This window comes from Rhinatrema bivittatum, chromosome 9 (genome assembly GCF_901001135.1).
Source record: "Rhinatrema bivittatum chromosome 9, aRhiBiv1.1, whole genome shotgun sequence".
NCBI lineage: Eukaryota > Metazoa > Chordata > Amphibia > Gymnophiona > Rhinatrematidae > Rhinatrema > Rhinatrema bivittatum.
In genome coordinates this window covers 87,550,843-87,567,894 of record NC_042623.1, presented here as the reverse complement: position 1 = coordinate 87,567,894, position 17,052 = coordinate 87,550,843, and the positions used below count along the sequence as shown (strand labels likewise).

The window sequence follows — 17,052 nt, the reverse complement described above, 5'->3', positions numbered from 1 at the left end:
AAATTGGCCACTGTCGTAGGCAGATTTCTGGACTTGATTGACCTTTGGTCTCACCCAATATGGCATTTCTTATGTTTCTTATGGTTTAATCCGTTATATCTCTGGATTTATAGTTCCAATTTCTAAGTCCATAGATGTAGCAGGATACAAACAAGTTTGATTTCATCTGTCCCTGGTTGACATAGAACCTTTTAGCAACTCTAGTTACAGTTTTATGAACTAAGGTCAATGATGATAAAGTGCCTTTTTTAAGATTACAGTCAGTGGAAAACTAGGATTTGATAGTCATGAGTCTTAGAGGTTCTTCTTTACTTATGTATATTTTCTGGCAACATAAGTGTTATGGCCGCTGGCCATGGCAAACCGCGACCGGGGCCGACCGTCATGGCCGCCGGTCGCAGCGGTTCGCAGCCGGGACCAAGTACTCACCTGCGATGTCGGGTGGGCCCGGAGGCTCCTGCAGGAGCAGGGAGCCTCATCCGGCGTTCTTCCCGCGGTCTTGGCCGCTGCCCGGGCCGGCCGCGGAGCCCAACGGGGCTGAGATGACTCCTCCCTCTTCCCGGCTGCATAGGGCCGCGTGCGCGGCTGAAGAATTGATTTAAAGGGGCCACGACAGGATATGTCGTGGATCCCTTCTGGAGGCTCCTCCCTTCTTCCAGGTATTTAAGGCAAGGTTTGCTCCTCAGACCTTGCCTTGGTATTGAGGCTCAGTACTTGGTTTCCTGTGTTGGTGCTCCGGATCCGCTTCCTGCCCCGTTTCTGCTCCTCTCCTCGTTGGATTGATTCTTTGGTTCCTGACCCTTGGACTGGTAGTGGTGATCTTCTGGCATTGATTTGGACTGGCTCTGGACCCTTCTCCTTCTTTGTTCCTGGATTGGCTTCGAACCATTCTCCCGTCTGCTCCTGGACCGGCTCTCGACCTCTCTCTGGACTTCGACCCTTGGACTGGACTGGGACTATCCTTCAAGTATACTCCTGGACTTCTCACGACCTGCTGGAGGTGCCAGCCATCTGGAAACCACGACCCGCAGGAGGCGCCTGCATCCAGACTATCTTCATTCTTCAGGGAGTCTCCTAAGTCCCAGCGGCCGTGTCCCTAAGGGCTCCTCCTGGGGGGATCACGAGCTTCCAGGGTGAAGTCTTCAGCTCTACATCTCCAACAGGCCTTGCCATCCGACAGTAGAGACTGACAAGGGTTAACTTCCTTATCGGCAGTGCTGACTTTACCTCGGAACAGGGGTCCACTCTCCAATTCATAACAATAAGGTTATTGCACACTTTTAAATCTTATGTCCGATTGTTTGCTTTTAGTCTTGTTAACTAACTTTGTTTTCTTTGCTTTTTAATCATTGTCTTCCTTTATGAAATACCCCAGGTCTCTTGTCTTGTATGTTTGTCTTATTAGATTGTTAGCTTTATTGAGCAGGAACTGTCTTTTTTATGTCTGTACAACACTGTGTATGTCGTATAGCGCAATAGAAATGTTAAAATAGTAGTAGTAGTACTTACTGCACTGTTGTCTTGTAATGCGGTAGCTGACAATACATTGTGCTGTAATCTAGTTTTAATCCATACATTTCATACAGTGATGTGTTGATAATTTCTGAATTAACATTTATCTATACAGTAAGAGGTATATTTTAAAAGGCTTACATGTGCAAAAAGGGCCACATTTGCGCTATAAACTATACAAATTTTTAATAGCGGGGAAGGGCACATGTACATTTATGTATGCATGCACAGAAAAAGTAGGTGGAAAAGATGCAGGGCACTCCAGATGTGGGGCCAGCACTGATATGCGTAAGTTACGTGCCACTTTGCTACAGCTTCTCGGTAGGTGCAGAAGTCCTGTGAGAGAGAGAGAGAAACTCTTTATAAGGCTCAGTCTGACTCTATATATGGACCATTGTAAGGGGGCACTTTGATTCGGGGTGAGTTTTCGAGAGGTGGGTTGGGGTTAGGAGGGTGGTTACAGACACATTCAGAAGTATCATTGTAAAATTGACATCGTAAAGAATTTTAGACCTTATAAGTGATGAAAGTTCTAACAAGAGGAGCTGATCTGTATACTACAGTCTCTGACCTGATCTTGTCCCAGTCATATGACTGGGATAAGGTCTGGGAATTGAAACTTGGCTATGTGACCAGGACCTTAATTAGTATAGTTGACGTGGGAGGGTGTGGAGGGGCCTGGACCCTAATTTGATATTGTTGACTTGGAGAAGGGGGAGCTGGGCTATCACCACGTGGGCTCATTTTTGGTTTTTCTTTTTTCACTTTGAGGGAGTTGGGGCCGCGTCAAGTGGTTGCCCCGGGTTGAGCCAGGGGTCAGCACTGACCCTGCTTAACCTCCCCATGTAGCTGTGACATTTTTTTTTTTGGGGGGGGGGGTTCAAGCGGCCCTTTAAGGTGATGGTAGTTCCTTGAGTTTGTGACTGCCATTGCATTAAAGGGCCGCTAGGCATGTTCTTGTGCCCTGGAATGTTTGATTGCAAGACAAAAGAACACCATAGAGCCAAATGTTTTTTGGGAGAGGGGCCCTACTATCGCGGCAACACCCTCCTACAATAGTGGGACACATTCTGTGTAAAAACATCGTGGCTTAATGGCTGTAGGTGTAAGTTTTTTGTACCTGAGGCAATGGAGGATGAAATGACGACCAAGGAGCATCAGCAGGATTTGAGCTCTGGATTCCCTGATTCTCAGCCTGCTGTGCTAACCGCTAGCTATTCTACCAATCCAAAAACTGAATTCAAACAAGAAAGGGCTCATAATTCTGCTGACAAACCATCAGAGGTTAAAAAAAAAAAAGTATTTCACTCCCATTTGAGAATATCATGCAAGGAACATGGAAGTTTTTAATAAAGGACTTGAATAAAGGTTATTGTAAATTGGTTATTTAATCAGAAAATAGAAGGACTAGGGGGCCCTCCATGAAGTTAGCAAGTAGCTCATTTGAAACAAATCAAAGAAAATTATTTTTCACTCCGTGCATAATTAAGCTCTGGAATTCATTGCCAGAGGATGTGGTTACAGCAGTTAGTATAACTGGGTTTAAAACAATGTTTGGATTAGCTCCTAGAGGAAAAATTCATAAACTGCTATTAATCAATAAGGAATAGTAGTTTGAGATCTATTTAATATTTGGGTACTTGCCAGGTACTTGTGACTTGGATTGGCCACTGTTGGAAACAGGATGCTGGGCTTGATAGACCCTTGGTCTGACCCCAGTATAGCATATCTTATGTTCTTATAGTGACCTATTACATTTACTTTTATTGATAAAGGAGAAAAAAAAGTTAGTTTAGGATGTTATATTGGCTGAGTGGCAGTGGAATTAACTTAAAGAACTAAGAGGTCCATATTCAGAATGATTTAGCTGGATAATTTCTGAATTATCCGGATAACTGAAGATTTGGGCACTTATCCAGCTAAATTCTAGCTAGAATTTGATATTGTTGACTTGGAGAAGGGGGAGCTGGGCTAGAATTTAGCTAGAATTTAGCCAGATAAATTAGGTGCACTCCAGGGGTATAACTGTGAAGAGCTGAGTTAGCTAGCTAAATTATCCAGCAAATTCCAATAACTTGTCTATCTGGACAGTGACTGAATATAGACCTCTGAATGTATAAGATTGATTTGTTGTGATTTATCTGGAGATATGCTAGAATTGGACTCTTACCCCTTCAACATGCCTTACTGGATTGTAATTTTGTTTAAGGATATGCAGTTTTAAATCATTTTTTAAATTATTTTGTCTTAACAGAAAGTGTTTGTATTTTCTGGGACTTTCCGAATAAACCTAGATCCTTATGGAAAATGGAGTGATGAAGAAATATGGAAAGTTGCAGAGGAGGTAAAGCTATTCATCAACTTTATCTATGTGACAACATTCGAAATTCAGATTACAAAATACCAAACATTGGGACAAAAATGGAATTATGCATTTCCTTTTGTCAACTTGAACAAAGGAAAGTGTTGTACATGTGTCTCATCTTTTGTTTCACTAAAGTGAGCTGTTAAAAAAACTAAAAAAGCTAAAGTTATGCTGCATTATTTGTTATATGGAAACCAATGTGATGTTCCCAACGAATGTCGGTCTATAAAAACCGCTAAATAAATAAATAAAATAAATACATAAATGAGATTTGAAGGTTATTTGCTGTGCTGTGCACATTCTATGTATTTTCTGTTTAGCACATCAAGAAGCAGTTTCTCAGTGCGGAGGAAGGTATTTTTCCAGTTGAATAAATATTAATAGACACAATTCTGTTTTAATTGTGAAGAAGGTTAGATGTTAGGAACACTCTGTATTTATGTAATTGTGCTGTTTATATGCATTTGTAATAATCTTATGATTTTTTGAATTTTAATTACTGCTTTGTGTTCACCGCATTGAATGTGAGGAGTGTGGTTAATAAGTAATAAACTGAAAATTGAAATTGAAATTGAAAATGCAGATTCACAGACCTACTTTAAAAAGACCATTATTTGCTTCTTTAGTTAAAATCCAAAATCTGAGCTTCAGTTTTTACTCAATTATACAAGCAAAGCATTAGCAAGAAATACAGTGGGTCTTTTCCCCAAGCTTAAATTTCACCCTTTCAGGCAAAAGTCCTCCATCATTTTTTTTCTTGTCTGTACAATTCTTTCTCTGAAATTTGCTTCTGTTCCAGAAGTGGCAGCAAATTTAAAGCTAAGGGCAAAATACAGTTAGTAGTATTTCAAAATTGTGCAACCATACTAATTTGCAGATGGTTTACAATTTTTAAACACTTTTTGACTTGTTTGTCATCTTTGTATTGCCTAAGCACTAGAACAGTTCAGTGGTCTTCTGTGGCTTTTTCCTGAAGTCTGATTATGCTGTCATATTCTCCTAGCTAATATCCTCTTTCTTCCACTTAAGGCACTGGGTCAGGATAACTGTAGAATTACATTGTACAGTATACTTTCTTGTCATTGATAAAATATGTATTATTTTATTTTCCACTTATTTATGTATTATGTAAAATTAGTTAGAGCTGGTGATTTTATCCCCCAAATTTCCTTAGTCCCCACCAAAGTTTAGCTGCATCCATAGGTAAATTAACCATGTGAAAGATTTATAAAACTGATATGAACAGTTTGATGCATTTGATGTATCTTATAAATTATAGAATCAGGAAAGATGAGGAACTTCAGAGAGAAACGCTGCATTCATTCTTTAGCAGTGTTGGCATTTTGCTATTTATATGCAGACTAACTAATGAGATTCAGCGAAATACCAAATATCAGGGAACATTTCAGTGCAGAGTTTCTAGTGACAACCTCTACGTCCATCAGGAGAGGAAATGTACTGGGGCATCTTGCAAGCAGTGGCATACTGCACCAAGTAAAAAGAGACCACTCATTAGCACTGGCTTTAAAGGAGGTCACCAGTACTAGCCTAGGACTCCGTCAGCCAGTCAAAGAAGGAGTAGCAGCAGCATCTGGGAAATGATTGCTCTGGATGACCAACCCATACAGATGGTGGACTTAGGATTTAAGCAGCTGCTGCACCTGGTTTCCCCCAGTTATAAAGTACCTTCCAGGACAACATTCAATTGACAGGTTATCTCCATCCTTGTCACTCAATTCAATTCAATTCAATTTATTTAACTTAATATACCGCTCATAAAATGTTTATCAGAGCGGTTCACATGCAGTTAGAAAGGAAGTGACCAAGGTGGAGAGAGGAATTGTCCATTTCCCCTGCGACATCTGGACCAGCCAGAATGCTACACATGCCTATATTTCCCTGACAGCATAATGGTAGCAGCTGACTGAGGCTGATGCTGTCAGCAGCTTTAGCAGGGGCAGAGCAGCAGGGCACAGGTAGGCTGTGCTGAATACTTAGCTCATAGACAAGAGCCATACCTCGGTGAATATCTTAGCAGCAATAAGGAAGATGATGGAAAGCTACAACAGAGTGAGAAGATTTGTTCCTGGTTTGGTTTTGTTTTTGTTACAGACAGTGATGCAAATATGAAAAAGGCAGTGGAAGACTGGGGTATTACTTTGCACACTTCCTGCAATTGGCAGTAAAGGGTGCCCTGGGGGCTAAGAAGCAACACAGAAGCTTATTTTTGAAAAAGGTTATTAAGAGGTGCATTAAAACAGTGGGTCATTTTTACCATAGCATGAAGGATGAGCAGCTGCATGGGAAATAGAAAGCAAAGGGCTACCTCTGCACTGGCTGATTTAGGATATAGGCACCAGGTGGAATTTCACCTATCTAATGCTGCAGAGGTTAGTGAAGCAATAGAGAGTCCTTCATCATTTGGCTCTGGAAAGCAAAATTAGGGTTGCCAACTCAACCCAGGTGGACCGAACAGGCTAATCCAGTTCTGGTTTTGCTCCATTGCATGTATGTCGCATTGATTTCTCAAATATAATCAGAACTACACCCCTGTGGTCTTGGCAGAACGTTCTGTTTTGAAATCGACCATAGCTACAGCACCAGCACAAATATTAGTCACATGTTATTGGCAGAGCCCATAGAGGATAAGATCACAAATCCATTGGCATATTGGACACACAAGGCTGTAGTCTGGCCATACTTCGCCAAATTGGCCCAGCATTTCTTCATCTAGCTACTAACCAAAATGCATAGTGAACAGATATTCTCAATGGCAAAGGGCATCTTGAGTTTACAGGATTCATGGCTGGTGCCAGAGATGGTGGAAAAATTGGTCTTAAAATAAACTTCCCTCAGTTGGGTTTTCCAGAATTTCAATGCAAGTGGCAGAAAGATTGCGTGTACAACCACAGAGAAGCAATGCCTATAGTAATGGCCTTCAGCACTTGCTGTGTTTTTGCCTGGTGCCTTTCATGTTGCTACTGCTGTGCTGTGCTGCCCTCTCCCCATGCCCTGCCTCTCTTGTGGTTCATCACTACTCTAGGGGCCTAACCTGGTCCTCCCACCCTGCTTTTCTCTTCGTTATATTGGGGAGTTTTGTCCAAATAAAATGCAAAAGTAGAAAAATAATGAAAATTTTTGTTAAGCGTGCCATCCACAGCAGACCTGCGGCGCGGCCCCCCTCACCTTCTTTCACAGACCCCAGCTTCTGGTTCCTCCTCACTAGCGGCACCAGCTCCAACCTCGGGCCGCCTCTGGTGCCTCTGGCTCCGCCATAGTCCCCAGTGTTTCAGGTCAAGATGCCATTGCTCGTCGGGCCTCTCCGTGTGGCCTGCGGAGGGACGCCACTAACCGCACCGCACGCATGCACATCACTGATCCTTATGAAAGGCCCGTGGCGGGAACCTGGCCGCAGCCCCGGATGATGACGTCGTCAAACTTTTCAGTGTAAGCTCAGGCTTCGCTCCATAGCGTCGCCTTTGCAACAGGTCTCCTCGCTAATCGCGTACTCGTTGCTGTGAGAGATTCGTCTCTACTTTCCTCTTCCAACCCTCGTTGTTCCTGGTTCCTGTTCTCTTCATTCCTGCCCTGCCCATGCTTTGGATTGAATGCACGGATTTCGACTTCGCTATGCCCGACTGCGCTACTGCTTATCTCCAGACCTCAACCATTGCTTCGATTGACCAAAATTATTGATTACTCCGTGATTGGACCATTGCTTCGATTGACCATCGTTATTGACTTCTCCGTGATCAGATATCAGCATTGCTTGCCACGACTTCCACTTTGCCGCTGGCCCTGATCCAAGCCTGTCATTGACGCCTCTCCTAGCCTACTCCCTGGATGTGGACTTATTAGGCTTCGGCCTACATTTGCTCGAGCGCCCTCTGTCAGCCTCTGTTCCATTGTCGCCCAAGTTCCAGTACCTTACCCAGTCCAGAGTAGGACTACGCCTGCTGTCTCTGAGCTGAACCAGCCTTCTCTGATATCCAACCTCGAGGCCTACCTAAGTCCTGCTGGCCCCAGCACCCAAAGGCTCAACCCGCGGGGAATGAGGGCTGGTATAGGTGAAGCTCCAGCGGCCTCTGCCTATCAGCCCACTCCACCTGCCGACGGTGGGGATCCGAAGGTCCACACCTATGGGTTGCATCAACCCCACCTCGGCCCAAGGGTCCACCTCCGATGCAACAGGTTGCAGAGGCCATGGACTCGGTGGAGCCATGTGCCCTCCAGGCCATCCCAGGCCTGGCATCCAAGGTACAAGAACAGCAGCAATTTCTCGAAGCATTGGCCTCCTCCATGGATTGTCTTCACATCCAGTTTGATGCCCTCACTAATAATCCAGTTTCTATTCCGGCTCCTCCTCACCCACAGCCATCTCCATCGATGCCGCAAGTCTTGTTGGCCCTCCCAGCACCCCCACGCTTCAACAGTGACTCCAGACTCTGCAGAGGGTTTATTAACCAATGTTATATGCAGTTTGCTCTGCAGCCCTCCGTCTTCCAGGATGAATTGACTAAAGGTCACCTTCATCTTATCCCGCCTTGAGGGGAAGGCCCTGGCTTGGGCTTCCCCCCTGTGGAAACGCTCGAATTCCTTGTTGAAGGAACTGACTCAGTTTGTGGCTGTATTTTGACAGCCCTTCGATGATCCTGGGTGACATGCTGTGGCAAGCCCTAACTTACTACATCTCCATCAAGGTGAAAGAAGTCTCTTCGACTATACCATTGAGTTTTGAACTTTGGCTACTGAGCTCACTTGGCAGGAAGACTGCCTCCGAGCTATCTACCTGGATGGACTCTCCCCGCAGCTGAAGGATGAGTTGGCTGCATGGGAGCTCCCTTCTTCTCTTGTGGACCTTATAAACTTAACAGGCCGAATCGACCACCGTCTCCAAGAGTGTCACTGGGAGAGTCGGATGCCCAAGAAGCCTTCATGGGTTCGATCCCATTCGCCACCGATCACGAACCCTGCCCCAAGCAGGGATACTGTAGTGGTTAAGACGGAAGACCTCAGGCAGTTGGGTCGTGGGCGGCCGACACCGGAAGAGCGCCTCCGGTGGAGACAAACTGGTCTGTGTCTGTATTGCGGAGCACCTGGCTACCATCTACAGACTTTCCCTATCCATCCGGTAAACTTCCTGGCTCGAGTTCAGTAGGGGTCCTGAACTTGGGCATAACCTCTCCGACCCCTTAGTTATCTGTACCAATCACCCTGATCTGGGATTCCTGGTCCTTTCCGGTTCTTGCTGTAGCAGATTCTGGAGCAGGAGGTAATTTCATTCTCAAGGACCTTGTTCAGCTTTTGGGTATAAAAACCCGCTTGCTTGAAACCTCCTTATGCATTCCTTCTATTTACAGAGAGCCATTACCCGGCTGAATTTCCCTGACTACGGAACCTGTCCAGTTGCGCACTGGAGCCTTACATACTGAGGAACTCGAATTGTTAGTACTGGAGAAATCCATCCATCCAGAAGTTCTTGGATTCCCTTGGCTACAGAAGCATTCTCCCCAATTCAACTGGGGTTCATTGCAACTGATGGAGTGGGGTCTCGCTCGCCATCAGTCCTGTCTCCAGAAAGTGATACCTCCATCCGTGGTTCCTCTGGCTGCCACGTCTTCTGGCATACTTGCCCCTTACACAGACTTTGAGGACATATTGTCCAAGCAAAAGACCGATCTTCTTCCGCCTCTTCGAAGGTTGTCCAATTGATCTCCTTCCAGGGACAACACCTCCTCGAGGATGCACCTACCTCCTGTCTCTCCCTGAGACAAGGGCTAATACAGAATACACCCAAGAAAATCTTGCGAAGGGATTTATCCGCCCCTCTACTTCTCCTGCTGGGGCAGGATTCTTTTTTGTGACCAAAAAAGATGGGTCACTGAGGCCATGTATTGACTACTGCGGCCTAAACGCCATCACTCATAAGGATAAATATCCCTTACCATTCATTTCCGAATTATTTGATCGTCTTCAGGGTGCATCTATATTTACAAAGCTAGACCTACGTAGAGTGTATAACCTGGTAAGAACGCATCCTGATGACATTTGGAAAACTACCTTTAACACCTGAGACGGGCACAACGAATACCTGGTGATGCCCTTTGGCGTCTGTAACGCCCAGCCGACAAGAATCTCCGGGCGGATGTCCTATCACAATCCTTCGAGCCCGAAGACACCCTGGAAGAACCTACTCATATAATAGATCCGGCCTCTATTTGTCTATCTGCCACTCACCCAGTTCCCGCTGGGAAGACGGTCGTGCCCCGACGACTCCGAGAGAGAGTTCTCCGCTCCCAGAACTCAGCCTGAAACAACACGTGTCACTAAAAGTAAAAGAAGGATATGCAAAGCTAATGGTGCTAAGGAAATTAAAACCTTTATTAACACGAGATAATTTTCGAACAGTACTGCAGGCTCTAATATTTGCAAGCACCGACTACTGCAACGCCCTGTTTTTAGGACTACCATACACAACCATAAGACCACTCTAAATACTTCAGAACTCTACCGCGAGAGTACTTACTGGTAAAAGGAAAAGAGATCACATTATTGAAACACTAACTGAACTACATTGGCTACCCATAGAACAAAGAATACAATATAAAACACTGTGCACAATACATAAACTAATCCATGATGATAAAGCCGAGTGGCTTAACACATCTCTGCGCGTACATGTGCCACATAGAAACCTAAGATTGGCTAACAAAGCACTACTAACTGTCCCCTCTGTCAAAACAGCAAGACTGACCCAGGTCAGAGAGCGAGCATTGTCACTGGCCGGTCCCATACTATGGAACACAATGCCGCTTGAGATAAGATTGCAGAGAAACTTCAAACTATTTAAAGGAAGTTTAAAAACCTGGCTATACAAACAAGCTTTTTGCAAAGAAAACTGAGATAAAGAAAGTAAGTAAAAGCAGGCATGATAACATCAACTCCTGGCACCAAGTCTCTACTTGATTTTATTTTGAAGTTTCACTTTTAAAGTTAGATATAGAACAAGAATGAGTGACAGGTAAATTATCAAGGAGACGTTTCAAATGGACAAAACTTGAGATTAATCATCAAAATAGTCTTTTATAATGAAATTTTCTGTAACCAGAACCCTGAGGGCACTTTATATAATTGTATAATTTATGAAAACATACTACTCAGTAGTATTTTGTGCCTTACTGTAAACCGATGTGATGGTACATAACTTAATGATGATATAGAAAAGATTTTAAATAAATAAATGATTACAAATTCGCCGGTCACCCAAGACAAGCACGGACCTTGGCACTTCTCCAGCGGTTCTTCTGGTGGCCCACCATGGTCTCAGATGCTAAAGCATACGTCAAATCCTGTAACGTCTTCGCATGCTAGAGATTTAGGAGCTGTCATGGAACAAGCATATTGCAACTAAATTAAAAGATGGTTATTTTAAATTATTAACACTTCGAAAACTTAAGCCATTACTAGAACCAAATGATTTTAGATCAGTATTGCAGGCTCTTCTTTCTGCAAACATAGATTATTGTAACTCTATTTTATTAGGGTTACCACAGAGTGTCATTCAACCTTTACAAATTTTGCAAAATGCTGCGGCCTGCGTCCTAACAGGCACAAAAAAGAGTGATCATATAACTCCTATATTGGTCAAGTTACATTGGTTACCATTAATTTATCGTATACAATATAAAACGGCATGCATCATTCATAATATAGTTTATGGAACAAATGTTGACTGGCTTAATACAACAGTACGGTTGCATGTCCCTCAGAGGAATTTAAGCTCAGCTAATAAAGGTCTGTTAACAGTACCAACAATAAGAACTACAAAACTTTGTTAAGTTCATGAATGAGCAATATCGATAGCAGGTCCAAAACTGTGGAACTCCTTGCCTGAAGAAATTAGACTGTAAGCAGATATTAAGACATTTAAATTAGATCTCAAAATGTGGCTTTTTAAATGTGCGTACTTGGAACCACAGTGACAGCGGAATATGGCATTATTGCAGCACTTTTCTACTTTTGTATTTTATTTTATCTTATCTTATCCTTGTTTTAAGTAATTAATCAAGCTTTTAGTTTTTATGTTTTATTGATTGTTATATTTATATGATTTGATAATGTATTGTATTTTCCTACTTTAATTTATTGTTCACCGTTATGATGGTTTTACTGAAATGACGGTATAAAAATAAATAAACCTTAAACCTTAACGTCTGTGTACAGCAAACCCCCCCCCCCCCCCCAGTAGGTCAATTTGGGGTCTTCTACAACCACTTCCAGCACTCGAGGAACCATGGACTTACCTGTCTACGGATTTCATCATGGATTTGCTGCCTTCAAAGGGTCACACCATAATATGGGTAACGATAGACCGATTTTCAAAAATGGCCCATTTCGTCCCTCTACTGGGCCTACCATCTGCTCCAGAGTTAGCACGTTTATTCTTCCATCATATTTTTAGATTGCATGGCCTACCCAAGGACATTGTTTCAGACAGAAGTTCCCAGTTCATTGCTAGATATTGGCATGCTCTTTGCCGAAAATTCGGTATTAATATCACTTTAACAACTGCCTATCATCCCCAAGCTGAGCAAATGAATCGCTCCCTGAAGGCCTTCCTGCGCGCTTATATCAATGACTGCCAAGACAATTGGTCCGAACTTCTATCCTGGGCAGAGTTTTCTCACAACTCCCATATCGCTACTGCTACTGGAACATCACCATTCCCTATTGTCTATGGGAAACAACCATGACCACCATTGCCCATTCCTCTATCAGTGCCATCCCCTGTGGCACAGGCTACTGCGAATGCCCTTAAGATGTTATGGGAGCAGTCAAATCTCCGCTTGTGTCAGCCGCTTCCCGGGCTAAGAGAACTGCTGACAGTCGACATCGCTCGGCTCCTGAATTCCTCCCTAGCCAGAAAGTCTGATTAAGTATTCGATATATCCGACTTCGAATACCATCCCAGAGATTTGCTCCTAGATATATTGGTTCTTTCTCAGTTACTCGATGCATTAGACCTGTTACATACCAGCTTTGGCTGCCTCCTACATTGGGCATACATAATACATTTCATGTATCGCTTTTAAAACCTGTGGTTCTATCCTGGCCTGCCCGGAAGGCTCCTGAACCACCTTCATTGGTGGTAGAAACTGATACGACGTACAAGGTACATGAAGTCCTCGATGTCCGCCGTAGGGGCCACTGGTGGGAATACCTCCTTTCCTGGGAGGGTTACGGACCTGAAGAAAATTCGTGGGAACCAGCTCAGAACATCCTGGACAAGACTCTCCTCCTGAATTACCATTGTGCCCATCCGGGCAAACCCCAACCTCCAAGGGGGGGTGTACTGTTACGTCTGCCGTCCGCAGCAGTCCTGCGGCGCCCCCTCACCATCTTTCACAGACCTCCAGCTTCTGGTTCCTTCTAGCTAATGGCGGTAGGCCGCCAGCTTCAACCTCGGGCCGCCTCCGGTGCCTCCGGCTCCACCATAGTCCCCAGCATTTCAGGTCAAGATGCATTGCACGACGGGCCTCTCCGCGTGGCCCGCAGAGAGACGCCACTAACCGCGCCGCACCCTTTGCTAGGCATGCGCGCTCGTATCACTGATCCTTATGAAAGGCCCGCAGCGGGAACCTGGCCACAGCCCCGGATGATGACGTCAAACTCTTCAATGTATTTAAGCTCAGGCCCCACTCCATAGTGTCGCCTTTGCAACAGGTCTCCTCGCTATTTGAGTACTCACTGCTGCGAGAGATTCGTCTCTACTTTCCTCTTCCAACCCTCGTTGTTCCTGGTTCCTGTTCTCTTCATTCCTGCCCTGCCTATACTTTGGATTGACTGCACGGATTTCGACTTCGCTATGCCTGACTATGCTACTGCTTTTCTCCGGACCTCGACCATTGCTTTGATTGACCAACGCTATTGACTTCTCTGTGATCAGACCATTTCTTCGATTGACCAACGCTTTTGATTTCTTCGTGATCAGATCTCAGCATTGCTTGCCACGACTTCCTCTTTGCCGCCGGCCCTGATCCAAGCCTGTCATTGATGCCTCTCCAAGCCTACTTCCTGGACTTATTAGGCCTGGATGTGGACTTATTAGTCTTCGGCCTAACTTTGTTCGAGTGCCCTCTGTCAGCCTCTGTTCCATTGGCGCCTGAGTTCCAGTACCTTACCCAGTCCAGAGTAGGACTACGCCACCTATTGTCTGCTCTCTCTGGGCTGAACCAACCTTCTCTGATATCCAACCTCGAGGCCTACCTAAGTCCTGCTGGCCCAGCACCCAAAGGCTCAACCCACGGGGAATGAGGGCTGGTATAGGTGAAGCTCCAGTGGCCTCTGCCTATCAGCCCACTCCACCTGCACACGGTGGGGATCTATAGGTCCTTGCCTACAGGTTGCGTCAACCCCACCTCGGCCCAAGGGTCCACCTCCGATGCAACAATTTTCACCGCTCACCCTACCTTTTTCCTGGTTCTGTGCCTTTCTGTGTGATGCTTATCCTGTTACTGCTCAGTCTGATCCTGTCCTCTCATGGTACCTTGCATAACCCCTGCCACTTCTGGTACTGTTTTTCCCCTTCATAGTAGCTTGGCATATTCATGCTGCTGTTGGTGCTGCTTTGCTCCTCTTTGGGTGCCGTGTGCAATTCATGACACTGTTGTTGGTGCCCTTTGCCCCTTTCATGATGCCTTGGGGTTTTAATGCTACTCTATTGTTTGCTTTACCCTACACCTTGGGTGTTTTGATGCCAAGCTGCAGTTTACCATATACTGCGTTATTATGCCTTGTAGGTTTTGATGCCACTGTGCGGTTGACATACCCCGCACTCAATGCCTTTTGTATTTTGATGTGCTGTACTGTTTGCCATACCCCCACACTGGGGTGTTCATGCCACCGCTGCTGCTGCTTCATCCCTCTCACTTTGCCTTGGAGTGTTCATGCCACTGCTGCTGCTGCTGCTTTGTTGCTTTTTAGGTGCCTTGTGGTGTTCATGTCACTATTGTTTGTGCCCTTTGCTCCTCTGTAGGTGCCTTGTGTTCATGCCACTGCTGCTGCTTCTTCAACCTTCTCATTGTATCTTGGGGTGTTCATAACATTGCTGCTGCTATTTGTTGCTCTCATAGTAATGTCTCCAAATAGATTAATTATGTGCATATCTTCACAGGAATGAATTTTACTCATAAGCCAAGGTTGAGCATGATCTCATTCTCTCATATTCATAGCTTTTGCCCTTCTTAATACTTGCATAGTACTATAGAGAGCTTCCTTCTTGTTACAACTGTCACTGCCCGATGTCTCCACTCTGCCCACCTTACCTTTTTTGCGACTCCTCCTGCAGTTGATGGACGTCTGGCTACCGCGGCATCTGGCTGCCGTCCTCTCTGGCGTCCCCAGTCCGGCTTGGGCGCTGCATCCCGCCATGTTGTCCAGGTACCTTAGGGCGCGCGTGCTGCGCGGCCCTGCTTCTTATTCTCTCTTTGGCACGAACCTCAGGGGCGTCCCCCTGTGATGACGTCTCGCATCCCGGATACAAAAGCCTACACGTTTTGCTAGCTAATCGAGTTAGCAAGGGAATCCTTACGGCTGGGATTCGCTCTCCGTACCTAGCTACTCTGCCTCTCCAACTTTTGGACTTTATCCTAACGGGGTACCCACTCCTCGGGGGCCTCTCTCATTTCTTGCAGGTCGCTATCAGGAACCGGTACTCGCTCCTCGAGGGCCCATGTTCCATGACTCGCTGCCTGAACTTATCGCTTCTGCTTGGAAGAAACCGCTGCCTACATCATCAGTGAGTTACCAACTTTATTTCCTCAGAGCTGTTCCCTGGAACCAGGTACTCGCTCCTCGAGGGCCTGCCTCTATTCCAGCTTCTGTGTCACCTTCCGGGAGAAACCACTGTGTGAGTAACTTTACCATCGAGGCTCTATACCAGAACTCTGTGTATGCTCCACTGTACTCACTATCTCAGTTTTCTCCACTACAGCACAGCCATAGAGGGAATCGCTGTACCAGTATCCTGAGGAACCCTAGCCCAGCTGGGCTTCATCTCTACTCACTATTGCCACCTCTGGTGGCTTCTCAACTCTGTCTAATAAAAGATATAATTCTGTGTTGTGTGTCCCAAAGCTGAGCCTGACCTGTGGCCCCTCACGGGACTTCCCCCCGTGGGCGTGGTCAGCTGCCAAGGGTCCACCCAAAACCTTACAAACAATAACACTTCTCAAGATTATATGAAACAGGATGCTGGGCTTGATGGACCCTTGGTCTGACCCAGCATGGCATTTTCTTATGTTCTTATGTTGTATGCACAGGCAACATATCTAGATGCACCTGGAAATTCTTTTTAATCAGGCCACTTGGCACCCAGTACAATTAGGACTATTTTCTTGCTTTCTGATTACATCATTTGAAACTTAGATATCTTTGCTCTCTCTGTAGAGCCTACAGAATAGTCGCTTGGTACTGACACATCTATCATCAATACTGTTCTTGTGCTTTTCTACTTTACCACTATATCTGGTTTTCTTGCATCAAGGCTTTTATCTGTTCAGATGTGTTATGGTTTTGAGGTGTTGGAGTGGATTCTTGGGTACTGCGGTGATGGCCACTCCCACGGGGAGGAGCCCTGTGAGGAACCGCAGTACTAGGCTAGACTCTATAAACACCGACACAGAGAAATTGGGTTTTATTATACAGCTTGATGGCACTGCTCGGGAAGCGGGCAGCAGTGGAGATAACCCAGTGAAGCAGTCAGAGGTCCTCAGCAGAGGAGACAGTCTCTCCCTCGTGTAGATGGTAGGCAGCACGACGAAGCAGGGACAGGTCCCGGATGTAGAGCACTGAAGCTGAAGACAGACTGAATGTTAGTACTCACTGAAGCTGAAGCTGTATTTGAAGATCCAGTCAGGCAGAAGTTGATCAGTGGCAGGCACCAGATTAGGGAGAGCAGGCCCTTGAGGAGCGAGTACTCGATGTCCCAGGATAGGTACCTGAAATAGAGTAGAAGGGCCCCAGAGGAGCAGGTACCCAGGTTAGAGAGAATACCCCGAAGGGCAGAGAGAACTTCCTGCGGCAGCTGGAAGCGGCAGAGCAGCTTAGACCGGAGGCATTCCAATCCTTGTTAACTCAGTTTGTTAGCAAATGAAGGGCAGGCTAAATACCAGGAT

At 45.4% G+C, this 17,052-nt stretch overlaps 1 protein-coding gene across 1 annotated transcript in view; it reads left to right on the top strand.

Moving 5' to 3' along the window:
* CFTR (CF transmembrane conductance regulator) overlaps positions 1–17,052 on the top strand; it is a 575,903-nt gene that overhangs the window by 513,753 nt on the left and 45,098 nt on the right. The window contains exon 24 of the mRNA XM_029615983.1: positions 3,767–3,856. Coding sequence (XP_029471843.1) covers positions 3,767–3,856 — 90 coding nt within the window. The remainder of the gene's footprint in view (positions 1–3,766; positions 3,857–17,052) is intronic.